The 23,107-nt window shown below is 34.2% G+C and overlaps 2 protein-coding genes across 4 annotated transcripts; one reads left to right on the top strand and one right to left on the bottom strand.

The window, feature by feature from the left end:
* Window positions 1-12,083: 12,083 nt before the first annotated feature.
* Window positions 12,084-17,904, top strand: LOC110409838 (Beta-ketoacyl synthase). Of its 3 annotated transcripts, XM_021419320.2 has the most exons (14): window positions 12,084-12,295; window positions 12,391-12,620; window positions 13,312-13,419; window positions 13,511-13,582; window positions 13,752-13,838; window positions 14,230-14,381; window positions 15,110-15,190; window positions 15,286-15,319; window positions 15,436-15,502; window positions 15,591-15,667; window positions 16,147-16,207; window positions 16,305-16,387; window positions 17,021-17,092; window positions 17,371-17,904. In XM_021419320.2, exons 1-14 carry the CDS (start codon window positions 12,172-12,174, stop codon window positions 17,533-17,535), a joined length of 1,413 nt encoding a protein of 470 aa, XP_021274995.1. In that variant the 5' UTR covers window positions 12,084-12,171; the 3' UTR covers window positions 17,536-17,904. The 3 variants fall into 3 exon arrangements, 2 of the variants coding, with proteins under 2 accessions (XP_021274995.1, XP_089638629.1); XM_089782503.1 differs by having other exon boundaries at window positions 12,294-12,620; XR_016350784.1 differs by lacking the exons at window positions 17,021-17,092; window positions 17,371-17,904 and having other exon boundaries at window positions 15,744-16,207.
* Window positions 17,905-18,881: 977 nt separating this feature from the next.
* CPZ (Metallo-hydrolase/oxidoreductase superfamily protein) lies at window positions 18,882-22,420 on the bottom strand. The gene is made up of 8 exons (XM_021418453.2): window positions 21,608-22,420; window positions 21,248-21,410; window positions 21,102-21,172; window positions 20,728-20,823; window positions 20,535-20,648; window positions 19,691-19,759; window positions 19,536-19,610; window positions 18,882-19,098 (listed from the first exon to the last, which is right to left on the bottom strand). Exons 1-8 carry the CDS (start codon window positions 21,989-21,991, stop codon window positions 19,009-19,011), a joined length of 1,062 nt encoding a protein of 353 aa, XP_021274128.1. The 5' UTR covers window positions 21,992-22,420; the 3' UTR covers window positions 18,882-19,008.
* Between the last annotated feature and the right edge of the window lie 687 nt (window positions 22,421-23,107).

The following is a 23,107-nucleotide window of genomic DNA, read 5'->3' as shown; positions in this document are numbered from 1 at the left end:
ATAACGTATGAGCAAATAGGATTAAAAAATATAAATAAAAATAATAATCTAAATTAAAAAATAAAAAAATTAAAATTGAGTGAAGCATGTGAGCTTTTTTATTTTTTCTTTGTATTAATTATTAAATAAAAACCATTGAAAGGGCCATTAAAAGAATATATTAAAAATTTTAAAAATTTTATATATTATAAAAAAAATTAAAAATTTTGGAGGCTTCGCCCCTGCCAATAAATATGTATGAGTCCTCTTTTTACTCCTCCATTTATTTTTAAACCCTTAGCTATTTGTGAGTGAATATCCTTTATCAAAACACAGTTCTGTTCAGCCACAAGATTAACATCTTTTGAAATTTGAAATAATTTTGGATCCTTAAATCTCTTCAAAGGTTCTTCAGATTTGAAAGAATTATCCACGTTGACATTACCAAGATCCAAAGCAAGCCATCATTCCATCACTTTTCTTGGTCTAATTGGAATTTCTACTCTTAACCATACCTCCATTCCCCATTGAATTAACATGAACTACCTTCGATTTTGCTAATCGTAGTCTAAGCTTTTCATGACCAACTTGATTTTGTAACGATGCTAGGATCGAACATAAACTTTTAATTGTCACAAGAAGCATACCGTGACTAAAGTGATTTTGATTCAAGGTGTCATGATCCACCTTCACTCATTCTCCCCAACAATGACCTGGGTTTGCAATAAGTTCATATGGCAAAAGTGCAATGGAATTTATTCAACTTTAACCCAATTGAAAAATTCCATTTTATCATGGTTTTTCTCATAAGGAACCAAACTTTCAAACCATTCCATAAAACAATCAAAATAATCAACAGTGATTACTTCCATTTTTTCCTTGTTTTAGAAGATGACCACCACACCTTTCTTACCCGAACCTTTTATTCCATTTTAATAATCCAATAGCACTATTCTGCAACCATTCATCATTGATTCTAGGGATGAAAACATTGACTTGCTTCTATTCTTCAATTTTATTCACCTTCATCAGGGTTGCACCTAAGGCGAATCTCCCAACTTCTTCAAAAAACTAGCCATAACATTTGAGAATGAAGGCTTAACGTGATTTGGGGCCTTACCACGGATAACAGACATAGATCGTTTAGACCACTCAACATCATAAGCTTGTTTCACTACAATTCTTGTACTAGATATCATCATTCCATCTCCCATACAGATTACTAAAGTTTGTTCATTCTCAAAACGATATCTTATAAAAACGTAGGTTAGATTACTATTCCAAATACTACGATGAAAAAAAATGTCCAAAACCACCCCAAATTGATCGAACATTGATTTGAGACTAGCCCAAGAAATACCTTTCACCAGATTATCTACGAAGATCATATGAAGAGTTCTCTTCCACCAAACCAGATCAGATTGACCACGAAACCTTGTGCCTAAAACCCTGACTGCTTGTTACCCATAGTCACTCCACCACCTCCATGCCTACTTGCAAAAAACCTCTCAACTCTCTCTCTCTCTCATTTTTTTAAGTTTTTATTATTATTCTTTTAAAAAATATTATTTCTAAATAATTATTAAAACTTGTAAAAAACAATAATTAAAATATTTAATAATTTACCAATTGCATCATGATACTTATTTAGTTACACATGCATTCAAATTTTAACTATGCAAAAACATAGAAAACTAACCAATTATGGGATTTCAAGAAAATTGTAAGTGACAGTTTTCTAGAAAATTTCTATGTGAAAAAAATTTCTAGAATTTTACCAAAAGTGTTGGAGAATTTAGAATAATTTTTAAAATCAAGATTTTTCAATTTTCATTCATGTTTTAAATGAAAATATATAATATAAAATAAATTTAAATAGATAAAACCCCTCCAAAGATGGAATTTTAAGATAGTTGTGAGTGGCAATTTTCTTAAAAAAATTTTAAGTAATTAGTTGAATTAAATATTGAGGATTCTTCAAATCGATTCGAAGTCTTGGTGGAGGAAAGTTAGGAACTTGTTACACTTACTCATGTCAAGGAAAGTCTTGTTGGGATTGAAATTTAAGGAGATAAGGCAGGTGTAGAAGCAATGTCTTTTAATTTAGGCAATTTAAGGAAAAACTAAAGAAGTCAAATACTGAAATTCTCGGGGAGAAGAACTTTCCAAATTTGGCAAGCAATGAGAATATTACAAAGGCTTTGGAAAAGTCGATGAAAGCTATTAGGTTATTACATAGGAAATCTTTTTCTTTTAAAGCCCAAGCTGTTAAGAACAAGGAAAATTCGGTGATTGGCGGCTTCAAAAAAAATTTTGTACAAGGGCCCAAGATGAGTGGCTTAAGCTTAGAGTTGGGAGGAAGTAATTTCGGTGAACAAAATTTATTGGAGTTAACCTGATTACATACTTCTAACTTTGAACATCATATGGAACCACCAGAAAAGAGTTTGCTTATGAGTACAAGGAATCAACCAACACCTAAACCTCCTAATATTTGGATGGAAGAATCAGTGAAACAATGTGGTCAAGCTAGCTCAAGTGAAGGTCGAGAATTGGTGCTTGTTAAACTGGCAAAGGCCATGCAACAGTTACATTATCCATGAAGGTAATCTCATGGAATTGTAGAGGCATTCTTTAAAAAAATGCCTTAGAAATTGTAGAGATTTGAAGAGAAGGTATGTTTCGGATGTTCTTATTCTTTTGGAAACTAAATGTGGTGATGCTGACATAGCTAATGCTTTCGGTAAGAAGTTAGGATTTGATTCCTCTTTGTAGTGGCTGCCTCTGATTATGCGAGAGCTATTATTCTGTTTTGGAAACAAAGAGGTTTCGGCATTTGTGTGATTAGCTCAACTAGTCAAGTGGTGCATGTAAGGGTGCATAAATTGGATTTAACTTGGGTTTTGTTCGTAGCCTATGTCCAACCACACTGTCAATTAAAGGATATATTTTGGGATGAGCAAAAGAATTTCTCGAGTAATCTGAACTTGCCGTGGATTTTAATGGGTGATCTTAATGACATAGCAAGCTTGAAAGAAAAATGTAAAAGGTCTAAATTTTGTGTTAATTGTGCTCGAGCGTTTGTGGATAAGTGGGATGCATTTCAGCTCTCAGATACTGGGGCAATAGGAACCAAATTTACATTGTTCCAAAAAATTAATGGTAGAATTATAATCAAGGAACGTCTTGATAGAGTACTTTGAATTTTGTTGGCCTCTGAAAGGTTTCTTGAAGCTAAAGTGGTGAATTTGTCATGTCTTTGTTCAAATCATCATCTTATTTTATTTCATTTTGCCATAACCAAGCCTCCACCTAGAGAGAATATACCATATTGTTTTCAAGCAGCTTGGTTAACAAATAGATATTTGATAGTACGTTTAATGCAGCTTGAGAACCAGGAGATTCTTTATTACAGTTGATTGTTTCTCTAACGACAAAGATGAAAAGATAATGTGTTGACTATTTTGGTGATATTTTGCAAAGAAAGAGAATTTTCGTTGTGTGGATTGATGGTATTCAAAAAACTGAGGCATATTTATACTTTTCCTTCCTACAGAACCTAAGGGGCAGAATTACGGTAGGAATTCCAAGATTTTCTTTATTAGGAAGAGCTACTTTGGTATCCAAAGTCTCGGACTCAGCGGATACAAGATGGGGAAAGGAATACGAGATTTGACCATATGTCTACGATGGTTTGAAGACATAGAAATAGGGTGACAGGTTGATGCTTGATGATAAATGGATGATAAACACTGAAAACCTGAAACAAGAAGCAGTTTCCTTTTTGTAGCACTTTTTGGTCGACAAAATACAGTTCCCTGGGTATTCAGCTACATCAGATGGCAGCCCATGATGAATTTAGACAATTAGGCTCTTTTGGTGAGACCATTTAAGATGGAAAAGGTTAAAGCAGTGTTATTCTCGATGGAAGGTCTTAAAGCTCCGAGTCCTGATGGTATTTAGCCTCTTTTCCTTCAATGAGCTCGGAAGAGCTAAAAATAATATTTGTGTTTTTGTGAACCAAGCGTTATATGATGAGTTTTTTTTTTTTCTTTTGAAATTATCTAAGGCCTTTATCACTTTAATTTTTAAGAAGGATGGTCCAGTGTCCATGATAGATTTTTTGCCTAGTAGCTTGCTTAATACCCCTTACAAAATTCTACCTAAATTACTTGTAAATAGATTGTGACCATTGCTGCAGGAGATGGTGGGTCCTTTTTAAAGTAGTTTCCTACCTAGTAAGAGCACCAATGACAATATTGTGGTTACACAAGAAATAGTCCATTCTTTAATAAAGAGAAAGGGAAGGAAAGGTTGGGTGATCATAAAATTTGATCTCCGTAAGGCTTATGATATCGTAGATTAGGAATTTCGAAGGCCAGTGCACGTTGATTTTAATTTTCCTCTGCAGTTGATTAGACTAATTATGTTTTGTGTGACTTCTAATCAATTGTCTATTATTTGGAATAGCGAAACATTACCTTATTTCTCAAGGCAAAGGGGTCTAAGGCAAGGTGACCCTTGTTCGCCTTATTTGTTTATTTTGTGTATAGAAAAGTTATCTCATATGATATAGGACGGGGTGCATAAGAAACAATGGAAAACAATCAAAGTTGCTAGAACGTGGCCATCGTTATCACACTTGTTTTTTGTAGATGATCTGTTACTTTGCGTAGGCTGAGATTAAATAAGTAAAGGTAGTCATGGATTGCACTAATGAGTTTACAGCAGCTTTGGATTTATCTATTAGTGTATCCAGATCAAAGATGTTTATTTCCCTTAATGTTTCTCGAAGTTTTGCAAGTTCTTTGAGTACAGCCTGTAGTATTTTGTTAACAGAAAATTTGAGAAGGGACTGAGGTGTTTCGATTGTTCATAGGAAATGCTCTAGACAGTTGTGTGCCTATATTGTGGATAAGGTGAGAATGAAGATGACCTGTTGGGAAAAGAATGTTTTATCCAAGGTTGGTTATCGAACACTTATACAATTGGTCATGAATGCTATCCCTGTGTATGTGATGCAGACATCCTTGTTGCACATGTCGACTTGCAATCAATTAGACCAAATTTTTTGAAATTTTCATTGGGAGGTACTGAGTCGGGATGTCAACGGGTATGGTATCCTTATTAATTTTGAGGTACCTGAAAGGATTAAAAAATGAAGTATCCAACCTTGATAATTACTTGAATATTTTTTAAATTTATTACCCTAACCCAAACCTAATACATTCACTACCCGATAATTACTCACCCCGTTTAAAATCTCGATTATTAAAAAAATTATTAAAATAGTCTTATGGATACCCTATTACCTGAGCCCGAATCCATACCCGTATTATATACAATATATTTTTCATCCATATTTATATAATTCACCAATAATTAAATTTATAAAAACACATAAATAATAAAATTTAAATTTAAATAATAAAAAAAATTATTAATATAAACTTAAATAATTAAAAACAAATATTCAAACAACAACTAAACATTACTGTTTAATTAACTATATGGATTTTTCCATGAAATTAAAACAAAAACTATATTTCAAAATTATTCTAATCTTACAATTTCTTTTTAGGTATATATTTTATAAGTTTATATACACAAAAGTATATATTATAAACAATAATTTTATAAGATATAATTTTTATAACGTTAACATAAATAGAAAGTAAACATGTTTATATTTAAAGTATATATGCTAAAAGTATATATATAATAATTGTATTCTTTATAAATTAATACAATATATACTATATGTAATTAAACGATATTACAAGTTAATGAATAATCATAATTTTAATTAATTAATTTAAGTTAATAATAATGAGTTTGTCTTTAATTACATAAAATTGAAAAAATATATATAATTGGGTTCAGGTATCGGGTACCAAGGGGTGGTACCCGAACCTTATATGAACCCTATACGAGTAGTATACACTAACCCTACCGAAACCCGATTATAGAGTACCCTAACCTTATATAACTAGGTCAGATTTTTGACCCGGTATCCATTAACATCCTTAGTATTGAGAAAAGTTCTAATAATCATTTATTGAATTGGGATACAATTTGTATACCTAAAGCATATGGAAGATTGAGGTTGAAATCAACTAGAGCTTCAAATTTGGCCTTACTTTCAATAATTGCGTGGCAATTAAGAATCACTTGAATTCCTTGTCTTGCTCAATTTTGCGTAATAAGTATCACCATAATTGTGATTTCAATTCTGCATCTATTTGTGATAACTTTTCCTCTAATTGGAAAGGTATTTTGAAGTGTAGGAAAGTTCTAAACTTAGGAAGGAAATGGTTGGTTGGAAATGGTGTTGGATCAGCTTTCGGAATGATTGGTGGGTGAAAGGTGCCCCTTTCATCTGTTTTGCCCTTAGTGCAATTAGTAATGAGTTGCTATCTTTGAAAGTGATTGATTTTATTGATGACCAAGGAGAATGGCAACTTAATTCTAATCATCATTTAATTCTTTTGGCTAAGATTTTGGAAATAAGGCCAACCTCGATTCTAAGAATTAATGCTTAGGGAGATAAGAAATTTTAGTGTGGAGAAAGTAATGGTTTATTCACAGCTAAATCTGTTTTCCACCTTTTGCAAACCCATGTCTTAAAAATTCAATAGATGGATGATCATAACTGGATTTGGAGATTGGCATGTACTAAGAGGGTTCAGTTTTTCATTTGGTTGTTATTCAAAGACAAACTCAACACAAATGGAAATAAAATGAATTGACAAATGATTAATCAAGCTTCTTGCTTGAGCTGCATGGATGGTAATGAGTCGGCTTTACATTTATTCAAAGATTGCTACATTGCGAAACAGGTTTGGAGTTGCTAGCCCTTACTACGTACAAATAAGTCAACCTTTTTTAATCTTGATATTATGGAGTGGGTATTTCTTAATTGTTCTAGTAAAACTGTTTGGGTTGATAACGTGCCTTGGAGTATTTAGTTTTCCTTGATCTTATGGTTCATTTGGAAGAGTCAAAATAACTGCATTTTTCAACATGTTGTTGACTCTTAAAGCAGAGTATGGAGTGGTGCAAGAACGATGGACAAAGAGGTTGACAGAGCATTGGAAAAGAAAAGCCTCACTATTCTGGTGGCTTGATGGGGTAAGTGGCAACCCTTAGACATGGGTTACTTCATTCTTAATACAAATAGGGTTGTCAAGTCTAGTTCGGGATGTGCTTTTACAGGTAGACTCATATGCAATAGTGAGGGAGAATGGATTGGCGGTTTGTATCTAACATCGGTGCAACAAATTGTTTCATGGCGAAACCATGGGGTATTAAAGTAGGTCTAATTTCGGTAACATCCATGGATCTAAACTAAGTTCTTATGGAATTTGATGCTGCTTTGGTTGTGCAATTCTTGAAGACAGGTGTGAAAGCTTCTCATCCACGCTTTACTCTCATTCAAGATTTTATTTCATTAACCCAAGAAGGATGGGTTAAAAATATCCGTTATATCCTTAGAGAAGGGAATAAATGTGCTGAATTTCTTGCTAATTTAGCTCAGAATTGTAAATTTAGGACTACGGTGCTGAATACTCTTCTGGACCTTATTCCTCTCTTGGAGAATGACAAATTGGGAGTACCTTGTATAAAGATGTTAGTAGGTCATTTTCCTACATCTTGTGTACCAAAAAAAATTTTTTAGGTGAGAAAATTTTCATAAATTTTGTCAAAAGTGTTGAGGAATTTAGAAAAGATTTCAATATTAAAGGGTTTTTATTTAATTTTAAGAAAAATATAACAATAATGAAAAATAATGATAGTATAAAACTAAAAGTCTGTAAAGAATATAAAAGGGAATAAAAAGAGGAAAAAGTTTTATACAAATATTTTTATATATTGAAGATAATCCAATGACGGAGTCTTTTCAGGGAAATAAATGATTTTCTTGAACACTCTTGAGCTGAATAGGTTCTTTCTAATGTTTATCAAAAGTGTTAAAAAAACTTAAGAAAAGTTTCTAATATTTAAATAATACTAAAAAGGAAAAACTAAAATAATTAAGGATATTATAATCTAACCTACTTACATACCTTCTCTGCATCTAACACTATTCATGGTATTTTATCAATTTGAAGTGGTATTTTCGATTTTTCATTTTTTTCTCCTTTCTTCCTAACTCCAATTTCTTCAAAATAGGCAATGTTTGACACCTAGCTCCTCCTCTACTCCCACACCAAATTTTTAAAGCTTTCTAGTTCCTTTTGATGTTGCTTGCCGAAATTGATGCAACAATAGTCACATTAGAATGGGGCAATGTTTGAGACTCTTCGATTGAACCCAACAGCTCCTCTTCTGCTCCCACACCAAATTTTTAAAGGTTTTAAAAATCTGGCTCCTTTAGGAGATGGTTGCTAAGATCTCCCCTGTCTTTGCATTTTTTTTTTTTTGAAATTCTTGCACTCCTTTCCTACCTACCTTCCCTTTTTGTATTCCTTCTTTTGTTTTCTATTTTGAGCCTTTGTCCAAATTCTCTACATCTGGAAATTATTTTTTTGGTTTGAAGGTATTGGTTCAAGATCACAAGTGGAGGATTTGGGGCATAAAGATCATTTTGGTCCTATTAGGCTTGTGAATATGGTTTACTATGCCAATACTTTGTTGTTATGAATTTTTCATCCAATTTCAATTTTTGCTGCCTCAATGATTATAACGGTGAGTTTATATATCCTTGATAGAATGCAACCCATTACATAAGTTTGAACCAGTAATTCCATCTTGAATTGATTTTAACAGAACTTCCAACATTCAAAACAACAGCTTTTTCTACTTATGTCTAGGATCTTTTCGTAGCTAGCTTGAATAAAATCATGTGCAACTGTTGTATTACCTTACGAATCCAAGTTTTGACCATCTTCCCACACATCATTATAAACGAAATCCAAGTTTAGCGTAACTATATTCTTTACATTGAATGTTTGGTCTAAATACTTGAACTAAAAATTTTCTAGTTTTTGGCATTGTAGGTTCAATGTTCAACACAAAAAATGTAAAAGACTTTAAAAATAGTTTTGGAAGTGCTATGGGGGCAAAAGGGCATTATGCAATTGACTATAACCATGTGGGTGACATGCAAGGATAGGTGTGGATTAAAATGGGGATGGAGATGTCAAATGTTAGGAAATTTTGTTTCTTTTTCACTTTTTTGTACTCTTTTCAATGCAGTGGTTGTCTCCTATTTTTATTTCTTCCTATATCCATTCTTTACTTCTTCTCTTTGTTTACTTTGGTTTTTTCGCAACATATGAAAAGTAAGTTTCAGTATCTTGCTTGTAGTCTTATTTTTTAAGCTTTGGCATTTTGAAGGGCAGTCGCTCAGAAAAGGGGTATAATTTCAGTTTCCAAAAGTAGTGTAGTTGAAGAGTGTTGGCACATGCTTAGACGTGTTTTGAGTTTGTAGTTGAATTTGGAATATTATTGTTGTTTCACTAACACTTTTGACTTTTGAAACTAAATGTGCTCTTCCTTATGAATAATTGAACTTTATTTTTCTTTTTATGCTGGGTTTTTTTAGAGATCACAAAATAATATGATATCTTGCTTGTTGCCTTCTTTTTGAAGCTTCGACATAATGTATTGGATGCTCTTGGTTTGTGTCTAAAGTTACAGCATCTTTAGTGCCATAGATATTTCTTTGTGCCCACCTTAAATTCTATTCATTTTAACTTATTTAAGAATCTTTCATCATCATATTGTTCAAACCCTTATATATTGTTTTTTATTAAAGCTACAACATATCTTTTTCATTTAATTTGCTTTAGTGATTTGTGCTGGGTACTTTTCTGAGTTTGATAATATACATTTAGGATATTTTCTCAATCATAGTGTTGCTATTTGTATTTCTAAGAGTTTGTTGCTGGTTTCTACATTAGATTATTTATTCACTTTCTTCCTTTGAACTAATTATTATTATTTTTTGTTCTTTCCATCTTTTTAATTGAAAAAAATAATTACTTGATAGCGATAAACATGTGCAAGAGTGTTGCAAAAGGTTCAAATATGTTATCCAAATTCATTTCTCTTTCTTTATTCATCCTTTTTTTTTTTTTACAAGATTTGAAAATGTAAAAGAAAAATAATTGATATATTGATTTACTCTCTTCTTCTGGCTTTGCTCAACTTTCTATTTTCTATTCAAAAACTCACATTTATACTCACTTGCCATCATGTAAACGATTATAGTCATTTTTTTTGTTATATGGGAGACTTTCAATTTTCTTTTTTATTACATAAGAAAAAGGCACAACTTTTTTCTTTTACACATATTATGTCTTATCTATTGCATTATATTTTGTTTATGTTTTTCTTTCATTGTTGATTATTCATCAAAGGTCAATAGCAAAATAATCTTTCTGCATATTCTTATCATATTTTTTTATCTTAAATGGACCATCTGCTATTTAATATTATTGCAGCGCTAAACATGGATGAGACAAACATGGCTAAAGATCTATAATCATTGGTGTGACATGAGTTTTTGTTACTTCATAAACACTGTCTTTCTTGTTTGATGTTGTCCAAAAATTAATGTTGCATATTTTGAAACGATTTGTACAGATCAAAGTTTGTCCTGTTTTTAGGACAATAAAATGTTTGGTTGTTCATCACTAAACATTAAACAAGTTTTATACATTTTGTAATGTATGATATTATTATAATAAACTCCTACCTAATTTGTTCCATGGCTACTTTATAATCAAATAATTTTACTATTTTGAATAATCTACATATAAAATGATTTTCAAATTATACATCAATTAATAACTCTCGCAGCATAGCGTGGGTTGGTAACTAGTTAAGAGTTATTCTTTAAGGCTAAAATTAAATAACAAATAATGTTTTGGTATAGTTCTTTAAACGAGTATAATGGAATGCTAATAATTCCTCGTAATTGTATGCACAAATCCAATTTTGTTTCATAGATTGAAACTTATTTTTTCTAATGAATTTAAATCAAGTTTAAGATATCATTAGAAAAAATAAATTCAAATTAAGTGGTCAATTAAATTTAGACAAAAAAATTGATGTTGATTCCCTTTTTCAAGTTAAGCAATAAAGCTCTTGGATTCAAACGTTACGATTTATATATATACCTCATTCATTTCCAAAGGTGGAGGGAATGGGGCTAGTAGGGCTCATGTCCACTCAAAAATTTTAAAATTTTTATAATATATTTTTATTTTTTACAAATTTTATAATTTTATTTCTATAATAATTTTTTGTTTGGTAAAATGCCCCATAATAATTCGTTAACAACTAATTTTAATAAACTTAGGAATTAAATAACATCAATTGCATTATGATTATTCTCCAAATCTCACTTCCCAAAACCACATAACCACTCACTTTCTGTTCTATTTTCCTTTTACCAAATAGAAATAGAAAGTTATTTTTTTCCTTACACTCTTTTGCTTGCTATCGGTATTTTCTGTACAAAATACTTTTAATCAGTAATTTGTTAAGAATGAGAATTATAGTAGAATGTTAGGTGATTTTCATAAAATTTTGTTAATCATTTTTATTGAAAAAAAAATCATTCACAACTTTAATATTGATTCAATGATAAATATTTTTAATTTTATAAAAGACTATTGAGCTCAATTAAATATGCCCAATCTTAACATATAATAATTATTAAAAAATATATTTATTTTACACTTAAATAACACATAATTAAAGTTATTTTTATAATTTTTATATGAATTTTTTTGTCTAAATTACTTTATATTTTTATCAAACATTGATAGTTTTATTAACATTATTTTCGTCTTAAACGTAAAATCCTTGCTGCGTTGTTCATTTCTATAACAATATATAAATTCAGAATAAGATTTTTTTTCTGATAACATTTTTTATTTTCTTTCTACCCTTTTTATTTTCTCTTTTTCTTTTCTCGATCTTGCCTTCGAAGCGTGGTTCTCCTCTCTCTCTCCAGCAAAATTAATCAAATAAAAAAATTGAATTTAAAACGAAAAAAGGGCCACGTCGTCGTTTCGCACAACTCAAACTAAAATAAGCCAGGTGTCAACATCATAATTGCCAGATTTCAATCGCTTAGCCCGAATGATTACTTCAAAATAATGAGTTGATGGTATCGATTTTCCCTTCTACGAGTTTAGCAGTCGCTTACCCTGTCTCGGACCAACCGAACTGGTGGCCATGGCAAGGCCTTGTTGGCGTAAAATCAAAACGGCATGTCGTTTCCAGCTGTTTCGTCACCTTTGTTCTTCAACCTCTCTCCCTCCCCGTCCTCTTTCCTCTCCCCGAAGGGTAGTCGTCACCGGTAGTACATCTCGCTCCACTACCATTTCTTCTTTGCTTACAAAAAATTTTCAGTTTTAGCAAAGACTTTGTTTTTTTTGGGTTCTTGGGTTTCAGGGCTTGGCATGGTGACCCCACTTGGCTGCGGAGTAGAAACAACATGGAAACATTTGATAGAAGGCAAGTGCGGGATTAGGGCAGTAACCCCAGACGATCTAAAGATGAATGCTTTTGATAGAGAAACTCAAATGCTTACCTTTGATCAGTTAACTTCTAAAGTTGCTGCAATTGTGCCATGTGGAACTAACCCTGGTGAATTCAATGAGGACCTTTGGCTTAATTCTAAAGTAATCCTCTTCTTTTTTTTTTTCTGATTTTGGTTGATGACCCATTAATTGTACTGTGTTATTTGTTTCTTTGCGATGTGGCATTTTGAACTGGGTTGAGGTTTTGGCTTGTGTGTTGAATTACTGAAGGAATAAATTTTGTGTTTTAAAAGTAGGATTGGGGCCTGCCTGTCAAAAAGAGGAAGGTAGGATTTGGGTGTGTGCATTGATGTTAAGTTTTTAGTTTTTAGAACTCTAAGGAACAATTTCTTGAGTAAATATTGAAGTGGATATGACATTACCTTGAATGGTACTGATTCATGCAAGTACTTCCTTAGTTACTGGCCTAGCAAGAAACTTCGGCAATTACAGATATGGAGATGGTAAAACATTGATTTCCTTGCAATTACGAAGCATGTTTTAGTTTGCAAGCTGTTTTGGGCTTTGAATATGACTTGACTATTTTCCACACTATCTGCTTGCGAAGAGGTTTCCTTTGTTCCTTGTTGTGATTATTCCAAAGTTTTGACATCGGAGAATTCCAAGTTGTTTTATTTTTTTAAAATTGATGTGCATTGTCTAACCTGATACTGGATTAGTTATTTATGCTGATGAAGATTAATTTTGAGTCTTCGTTTATGTAAGACAAGTAAATGTCTGATGGAATTTTCTAATTCTTTGCATGCTACAATCAATGATACTTGTTGTTCAGGAACATCGATCAATTGCAAGATTTATAAGCTATGCATTATGTGCTGCTGATGAAGCTTTAAAAGATGCAAAATGGGTACCCACTGACCAAGAGCAGAAGGAAAGAACAGTAAGCACTTATAAATTGGTGATAATATTCAATTTATAGATCTTCTTTAGTTTCTGTTTAGTAACTGGTTCTTTATTAACTGAGTAACCAGGGAGTCTCTATAGGTGGTGGGACTGGAAGTATCAGTGATATATTGGATGCCGCACAAATGATTTGTGAGAAGGTTGGTTTCTTGCTTGTATTTTGTCATCATGATCATTATTATTTCTATCGCCATCCTAGCTCATAGGGTCATCATCATTACTTTCCTCATGTCAACTATGGGCTGGAACATGAACTACTTGGCTATGGAAAGAGTTATGACAAGTGAAATCTCTGCTCTTTTAATACAGCGTCTTCGTCGACTAAGTCCATTTTTCATTCCAAGGATTCTAATCAACATGGCATCTGGTCATGTGAGCATGAAATATGGATTCCAGGTGTGTATATGCATTTTTCCATATATGATAAGTTTATGGCCTTATAATGATCTAAACCTAGTCAAGGAACAAGATTTCCTTTTAATGCCCATTACTGTTGTGTTTAGAAGGGAGCTACGTGTCCACAATTTTTCTAGTTTATCTGTCAGGTCATTTCTGGGAAACAAAAAGCTTGAGCTTGAATAAAATTTAAGTAATTCTAAAATTGATTGATTTAGTTGACAATGAGCATGATTAATCTACCATTGTCATGCATGACGATTATGTAGGGGTCATTGTCCTTAGTAAGCAGTTGACTGCTGTATCATAATTCTGTTATGATTTTGTAACAAAAATAAAGGTATTCTTAAAATTAAAGTTGTTGCATGTCTAGTCACTCTTTTGAATATAGGGACCAAACCATGCTGCAGTGACTGCTTGTGCGACTGGAGCACATTCTATTGGTGATGCTATGAGGATGGTTCAATTTGGAGATGCTGATGTTATGGTTGCTGGGGGCACAGAGTCCAGTATTGATGCTTTATCAATAGCTGGATTTTGCAGGTAATTGATAAAAATTTAGTTTCAGTTTATTTTCTTGCTGTTTTATATATTTTTTTTTGGCTATTGAAAATTTTGATAGAAATTCAGGAGGGTATGAAAGATTATAGAGGGCCAATATGCAGAACAGTATGAGGCAGAAATATTTTTATAGCTATGTCATTTCTCCTTGTCAGTGGACCCGTAACGAGAGATATTCTCATGTTCGATTAAGTAAAGCTTCTAAATTTGATCGAATTGTTACAGCAGGAATGGATCTGTGAAATATTGTATTCAGATGGCCAAAATGTGACGATAGTAAATTGATTGTTGTAGTATTTTGAAAATTAATGCCTGATAAGACTCTCTTCAGTTCTCATTGGTTAAGTCAGACCATGCTGTAAAATAGTAGGATGGCTTAGCCCGTTATGCTCGTTGATTTCATCTGCTTTTATGGATTTACATAAACTCTCTCAACATTCCGTAATGCATTTATGGATATTTGAAAATTAGACTCATTATATTGAAAACACAATAATAACAAAAGAGAGACTTCTAATGCCAGACTTTGAGACATGTCTATGAGCAATTAGGCATTAAATTCAGTTGGATACTTCTTTGTCTGACAGAAGGTCTCCTGGGGAGCAGGGGAATTATTAACCCCTTTTTTTTCCCTTTAGAATGCTGTAGCACTTTGTTTTACTCATTTCATTTTCTACTTAGCTGATAACAATTACTATTTTCAATTCCAGGGCTAGAGCTTTGACTACAAATTACAATTCTTCCCCCGTAGAAGCTTCACGACCTTTTGACTGTGCTCGGGATGGGTTTGTGTGAGTGAAGTTTGGCTGGTTAATTGTGCCTAGCTCATTGATTGCCAATGTTTCCAATTTGCTATTATCTAACTTATCATACTTTTTGAGCCCAGGATAGGTGAAGGTTCTGGTGTCTTGGTATTAGAGGTAATTGAGCTGTAGTTTTCTCTTCTATATTTCAATTTCAAACCCCTTCCCCTTGTTATTGGCTGTAATCTTTGCCATTGTTTTGTAATGGTTTGTTATGCTCCTTTGCTATGAAGGAACTTGAGCATGCAAAAAGACGAGGAGCAAAAATTTATGCAGAGATTTGTGGATATGGGATGTCAGGTGGTTTTCAAACTGAAAGTATTCTGCAATAGTGTTGGTAGTAATATTTAAATATCATTGTTTTCTGAACCCGAATAGTGACCTTTAGGTGATGCATATCACATTACTCAACCGCATACTGATGGAAGAGGTGCCATTTTAGCCATGACACGTGCCTTGAAACAAGTAAGCAATATTCTTTTGGATAAGCCAAGTAAGTAATATTCACAGCTACTTTTAACATTGGATGTGTTCAATCCAGTTTTGCACTATAACATTCTCAAGGGGGTTGCTGCATCCCAGGGGTCATTTCTAAGGATGAAAATCAGGATAGTTGCAGTTTAACTTCTTATGTTTATGTTCGTATCTTCTGGGCTTGGCGGCATGTTAGGCAGCAATGCAACTTATATGTGGTTGCATCTGATATAACCTTGCTTGAGAGCTATGTGCTTGAAAATGTAGAAAAATCTGTTGGTGGACCTTAATGATTTCATGGCCATAAGGAGCAGCAGTTCAGCTTCTAGAGTTTTTTAGTAGTTGGTTCACTTGTTTTATTGGTTCTTTTGTCACTTGATCCTGTGGATACCCTGATAACTTGCCTACTATGCCTCATACATAACAGAAGATTGTGCTTTATCATATGCTTACTTATCATGCCCTTGCAGTCTGGTCTGCATCCTAATCAAGTGGATTATGTGAATGCTCATGCTACTTCTACGCCTTTGGGTAAAAGCCTTTTGAATCTCTAAGTTGCTTTCTATGATGTTTTAAGTTGGAATTGAAACTGGTTTGCGTGTGGTTTACATCTCTTGAACCATTTTAGGTGATGCAATTGAAGCCAATGCAATCAAATCCACATTTGGTGACCATGCAGCGTCAGGTGCTTTGGCCTTTTCCTCCACGAAGGTAAATTTCAGTATTTCTGACCAGATTGGCTTTTAAGATATCTAGGTGAACAATGTTTACTTGGCACATCTTTTGTCCTGTAAATTTTGTATGATTAAGTGTTTAAGACAAAATGGCACTTGATTACTTATTTTGCATCAATATTCAAACCTGACTAGATAATTTGAAATTGGCTGGTTTCACTCTGGTGTCCTTTTTGCTTGTTTCATTAATGTCCACAAATTGGAAAGGAATAAAGTACCATGGAGATGATGTAAGTTTAAAAGAGACAAAATTCTGTCCATGAAATAATATCTTAGGTGGTTACTGCTAGCTGCTACTTGCATTTCATGAGAGAGAGAGCCTTATCAATAAAACTCTGTGCATCTCTACCTAAAGAGATTTCTTTGCTTGTGAGTTCAAATCTGCGAGACAGCAACTTGTCCTATGCATTTTCTTGCTCTTACAAAAAGATGTGAGGGAAAAAGGGAGGAAGCCAATTAGGGAGAAAAAGGAAATGCTACATTGCCTTTTCCAGTGCTGTGCCTTGCCACTTCACTGTGATTTCAATAAATTTTCTTTTCCTGCTAATAGCTTTCATCTACTTATCAACCATTTCCCCGATTAAGACTGCTACAATCACCATATATACAGGGTGCTGTTGGTCATCTTCTTGGTGCAGCTGGGGCTGTTGAAGCAATCTTTACTGTTTTAGCCATACACCATGTAAGTATTTCTGTTCAGCTTCTCCGGAATGATTTAGATGAAAGCATCTTTCAAACACTTATCAGTTGGACATAGCTTTTCAGAAAGTATATGACAAGATTATGATAGGAGATCTCACTTGTATGAACCAATTTGAGTCCTGTCTATAAATTTTTCCTTCAGTATGTGGACTAATTAATGGTGCAACTGTTCTCTTCTCATCTCTGGAAAGATTCTGTTTAATACAATTGAGAAATTTTGAAGCTATACCAAATGGTGATTGTGGTGTCTTATTGCAGGGAATTGCACCTTTGACACTTAATGTCAGTAAACCAGATCCCATATTTAACAATGCTTTCATGCCTTTGACTGCTTCAAAGGAAATGCCAGTTAGAGCTGCATTGTCCAATTCTTTTGGTTTTGGAGGAACAAATGCATGTTTACTTTTTGCTTCCCCCTCCTAGAACAGATTGATGGGTCAAACTTTCTTGTTCTGGGGTATTGGGTGCTGGCTCTTTGTTTGATTGCTTTGGCACCTTTCCGAATCACAAATCCAAGATATGAAGCTGATGGTTGGGTCATCGTGGTAGAATCTTGTTTTTTTCTTGTTCTATTATTTTATTGGTAATAGTAAACTGCAGAGAAAAATGTCATTACGTGATTGTAGAGAAATTTTGAGCTTCAGATTCTTTAAGATTTGATTATCAGTGAGGGCTATTGCGGCTGTAGACCAGAGAAAGATGTCATGATGGTTCTCTTTGGACCATGATTTGTAGGATGTATGATAGCTTCTGATTAATGGCTTGGAACTGTAAAATCATGAAAGATACAAAGAGCCAAGGGATCTGCTCCGTTAGACTTGTGAGATCTTGGGTTGTAGTCAGGTATCTCAGTGACAGGATTGTTCTGCTGGATGCGTACTGGTGTCACTGAGCCCTTTTCCCCTATGCGTTGGTTTTGGGAAGTTAATTTTCAAGCTAAACTGGAACCGGAAATGAATTAATTTTATAAAAATTACCCTTCTGAATGCTGTCACCGCATAGTATTTATGCACGCGCAATATGCAAATGTTACCATTAAGATGCCTTTGATTATACTTCGAGAATTGCTTTTATGGCCACTTGTTCTACCCTGACATCATCTGGAGCCAAGGGTAGCGGTCTTTAATTTTGTAGATGCACGAGAGTATACTCTTGAGTACGCTAAAGACGTGCTCCAATTGCCCAATCTTGTCCATACAACAGGCAACTTCATGTTTGTAGTCACCGTAGGTGTGATGACTACGAGTCTACGAGTATAGTCTACATCATGGCGATCATAATGCACTTCCAAACAGGAATTCCTGCGTCTGACTGTCAGGGTACGGGATTGTAATAAACGACCTTGCCTTCTATGACTCTTACTTGGACGTCTTAAAAATAAAACATGCACAAATAGTTAAATGGGCAAAAGCATTAAAGCTCATATATGTGTCGAATGATGCTTTCACAGCAAATTCATTGATAAGAATCCAATGTACAGTCCTTTAGAAGACGTGGTGCCTGATGAGCTTAAGTGCACAAATCAAGTAACGGATTGTAACATTGCACTCACAGGGCCAACCTGGTCGATATAGACCTGTCACTGCACTACTGCTCTGGAAATCTCACAGATATGATACGTACAACCATTCCCTGATTTAAGGTGAATAAAATAAGTCTATACCTCCTTGACACTACTGTTTTCTCCTAGTTCATCATGGTATCCTATCCTGCATTAATCAGTTCAAAGAACCCACAAAACTTTGACACTAATGCACATTGTGAACAGATTTCTACAAAATCAGAAAAATTTTATGCACACAGTCAATATATTACAAAGGGGGAAAATTACATGTTTTTTTACTCATTTCTCTATACTCTAGTCTCTAATTCATCACATCTTCTGAAAAAGACAGACTATGAGTGCATTGATTTGAAACCCTCTGTTAGAGGAACCACCTTTGCTGACACTTTAGACTGCAACTTTGAAACAGCTAGACGAATGTCCTGCAATATGGAATGACGATCATCACATGACTTACTGTTATTAGAATACGGTTCTTTCCTGCAATAAGGCAGCAGCAGTATTTCCCCATGCAGGTTAAAGAAAACTTCTATCTGATGCAACATTTCTGTGAACTGCTTGCAAATATTAAAAGGTGGAGAGAGCTGGTCCACGTATCATCTACATGCTTAAGTATAAAATTTAGCATCATCTACCATTATGCAAGATGGAGTGAACCTCAATTCAGATGATAAACCATTTAGCTAAACTATCAGGAATGCTATTCTCCAAGATTTTTATGTCAATCAGCCTCTGCCTCGCTTGTAAGAGGACAATCACATTGTAGCATCTCAGCAGCATATCAGCTGACAGAGATATATTAGATGTTTACCCTTTCTAGAAAATGGAACGAAGACAAGTAATTCAATTAAATGATTACCTCTATACTATAACGGGATGAGAAATGTGTTAATAGGATGGCCTTGTTCCTGATCCACTGAGCATGTTCAATGATCTGGAATTTCATGTCATGTAAAGTTAAAAGTCATTAATGGTGTTGTAACGATAGAATGGAAGAATCAACATTGAACATACCTCAAATAAATGAGTATGACCATGTTGTCTTGCATGATCAATGCTATAGCCTTCATCAAGGAAAGTTGCCTGTTAAAAATGTTTCAAAATCAGAAATGGGGAAGTTTATAAATTGCACAAAGTTGTGAATGTTGCTCTAAGTAGGGGAGGGAAAAAGAACAGAATTTTAACATTGCATGTCATGATTCCTGAGTTCAATGCGAAGATAAGCAGGGCTTTTTCTTTTCCTTTTCTCTTTCATGAGCATGTCAACTATCGTCTCTTTTTTATAACAGCTGCAACTTTCAAAATCTTATGGCCAGAGAAGGGCCACTTAAATGATAAATCAGAGGTAACTTCAGTATAAATTAACACAGAGGACAAAAAATCAGTGCAAAAATTATTTGACAACCTATGACCTGGCAGAGTTGAGTTCCAGTATTAGATAGGATAAGGTCAGTAGTCATGGAAACCAACCTTTACTAATGAAATGAGTACCGTGCCTTAGATATTAGAAGCAAGAAAATGACTCAGAAAAGCCAGGTATAGAATAGGCTAAGTCTTATGTTTTAGTTTAAGCCAAAGCTCAAATCTGTTATAACTGCTAAAGGCAAAGTGAAGGCATACCATACCCACATGTGACATTAATATGCAGGCAAGAGCATCTCACACTTTAATCATGGATTTTAGAAAGCATCGTACTTGTCTCATCCAATTCCATTTTTCACTAAACATTCCCTCAGATCTTAGATTATAGTACTAGTTGCAACATGAAGTAGGTACTGTTACCACAGATGTCACAAAAGTAATTTCAGGATAAAAGTAAAAAGGGAAAATAATTATGGAAAAGATTCTATTTACATACCTCAGTTATAAGAATTTTGGCCCTCAAGGCATCTGCATTTCGTGGATCAAGCATGTATTCTGCTGTTGTATCCCCTGTAAATGCCACCTCTGGAGACAAAATGATGTCTGTGATCTGTAATGGAAGGTTTAAAGTCAAATAAATGATAAAAGTAAAGAATATTTGGCCACTCTATTTTGCCAAAGCTACAAACCTCAACACCAGATTTCTTCAATTTCTCAATCTGTTTCCCTTTCAGATGAATGTACTGCTTCTTCAGCTTTTTTCTAATAGAGTATATGACATAACCCTGAAAAAGACCAAGAAACTTCATACTTGAGACTGTAAAGTATCCAAAGTTTAAACAACTAAGAAAAGAAATTCATCTTAATCTGTGTTTCAAACCTCTATAATGAATTTCCCAGGGGCAGAAAATAAAGAGCCACAGAGTTTCATGCACATTCCACTCCCGACTCAAAGATATATTGACATTATTGCCTCAAGGGTTTGAACATTCCTAATTCATATTCTATAGTTTCTCTTCTACGAAAATTTATGTGATTTGGAAGAATAGTTGGTAAGGCATACCTGGCTTGGTATAACATGGTGAGTTCTAAATGGTCGGACGACAATGTCATTTCGCAATTCGTATGTTTCACCTGAAAAAAAACATGCAAAGTCATCTTAAAGATAAAACATGAACATAAAATAAACTTTTGATGTAAGTAACATACCAACATCAAGTGCGACCAAATCAAGATTGAGTTCCACTTGTCCCATTGTCCTGTGAATATCCAACAGCTTCTCCACATCCTCTTTGATACATGGAGGTACAAATACTGTCGGAGGCTTTAAGTTGTACAAACCACGGCTAGCTACATATATTGGCAGCCCACCCTGAACCAATAAACACCACAGGAGATCAGAGTAATACCCAGAACTACAATTATGAAGCAAATAACTCGACCTAACCAAAACAACTGAAAGGGTACAAAATTTTCAAATACTCATGTTGAAGCAATGGAATTGTTCATATATTGACCAAAAATTATGGCTAAGGATAACATCTTTAGCAAAAAAATTGTGGAACTTACAATGTGATCAAGATGAGCATGGGTAATGAAAACAAAATTCTGCTGAATAGCACGAGAGGGGCACCGCCCAATATCAAAAGCAGATTTGAATTGAGGAACTATGACACAGGTTTCATGGCCACCAATAGAGAGTCCTTCAATGAAGCAGCCTTCGACTTCAATACCCTTCCTGGTGACAGTAGCTCTGGCTTTGCGGTACTCTTCTTCTTCCTCTATAGCACGGCTGATTGTGGATAAATAGCCTGAGGTTTTGAGGGCGTCGAAGGGGCTGGCTTGAGTTTGGAAAGCAAGGTTTTTGTGGGGATGGTGAGGGGGATGAATGGGGTGGTGGAATGGTAAAATTGAGGGGAGATTGGAGGGTGAAATGGGGAGAGAGACTTGCATGTTTTATTGAAGATGGGATTGTGAGGAAAACGCAAATAAAAATTTGAAAAGATTGTTGAGTGAAGAGGAGTAGGTTTAACTGAGGTTTATCAGTTTCACAGGTTGTTCTTTGTGTGGGAGATATTTGAGGACTTCTCCGGGAACAGAAACCAAAAACGTTGCGTTTTGAGAAGGCAAAGCCCAATGTGTATGTCTTCGAAGTAGACTCGATGCTTGCTTTACAGCATACAGATTTTACTGTAAATTGTCAAGAAATCAAATAAAAGAACCAAACTTAGAATTTGCTCAAATCAAAGAGGCTCGAATCATGTTGGAATCCATGTGGCACAAAACCCGCCTATCCATCTACTGCCAAGAGCTTGCATGCCTTCGTGCGGAACCAGCCTTGAGAACCCATGCCTTCACATATATAGGTCCCCTGGCCTGGAACCCATGTTCCACCACCTGATTGCTCGCCTCCTAATCAGGTTAAAAGCTTGCATTGTCATGGTTGCAGGCTCAGGTGCGTATAAAGAAGAAAATATCGCGTTATTTAGCCAATGGGATCTTTTGCCTTAACATGGCTATGCAATGTAGGATAATATAATAACGTATCTCATTGTCTTGGTCTTTAGCGAAATGACCTATGTTATTTTGTAAATCCTACGATTCTCTTCCTTGAATGTTTTTCCAGCCCCTGGTGAGCTATTGAACTAACTGGTAGTTGATGCCATCATTATCTCTACTCTACTCGACATTCAATCACCAGGTGACTTGAAACCATGAGGATAGACCTTTTCAGGTTTGGTAGATCAGCTGGCGGAATCTGATGATAGACTGATTCAAATCCGCGATTGCTTTTTAAGATGAGGCCCTCCATTTAATTTGTACTCCTATTTATCACATTTATATATATATATATATATATGCACACACATTAATCCGAATGTCATATGGACAATTGCATGTCCAGAAAGTATAGAGAAGCAGGCACAAAAATACTGCAATAACTCGGACTTCTTATAACTTCACATTTAAGAACCTTGTATGTTGATATCAGTTCTGCTATTGTGAAAGTAAAAATACACAACAGTGCTTGACGAGATGGAAACAGAAAAACAAAGTGGACAACAAAAA

This window comes from Theobroma umbraticum, unplaced genomic scaffold (assembly GCF_002168275.2).
Source record: "Theobroma umbraticum cultivar Fairchild unplaced genomic scaffold, ASM216827v3 scaffold_44.0, whole genome shotgun sequence".
Taxonomy (NCBI): Eukaryota; Viridiplantae; Streptophyta; class Magnoliopsida; order Malvales; family Malvaceae; genus Theobroma; species Theobroma umbraticum.
The sequence above is the reverse complement of the archived record's forward strand: the minus strand, read 5'-3'. Positions and strand labels throughout refer to the sequence as shown.

Bases quoted from the DNA above. Each gene is read 5' to 3' on its own strand.
- LOC110409838 (XM_021419320.2), top strand. From the start codon at position 12,172: ATGGCAAGGCCTTGTTGGCGTAAAATCAAAACGGCATGTCGTTTCCAG. The intron at 15,320-15,435 runs GTAATTGAGCTG...TTTGCTATGAAG, and splicing joins CTGGTGTCTTGGTATTAGAG to GAACTTGAGCATGCAAAAAG. The intron at 17,093-17,370 runs GTAAGTATTTCT...GTCTTATTGCAG, and splicing joins CTGTTTTAGCCATACACCAT to GGAATTGCACCTTTGACACT.
- CPZ (XM_021418453.2), bottom strand. From the start codon at position 21,991: ATGCAAGTCTCTCTCCCCATTTCACCCTCCAATCTCCCCTCAATTTTA. The intron at 21,173-21,247 runs GTATGTTACTTA...GTTTTTTTTCAG, and splicing joins TTTGGTCGCACTTGATGTTG to GTGAAACATACGAATTGCGA. The intron at 19,611-19,690 runs GTATGTTCAATG...ATGAAATTCCAG, and splicing joins GTCATACTCATTTATTTGAG to ATCATTGAACATGCTCAGTG.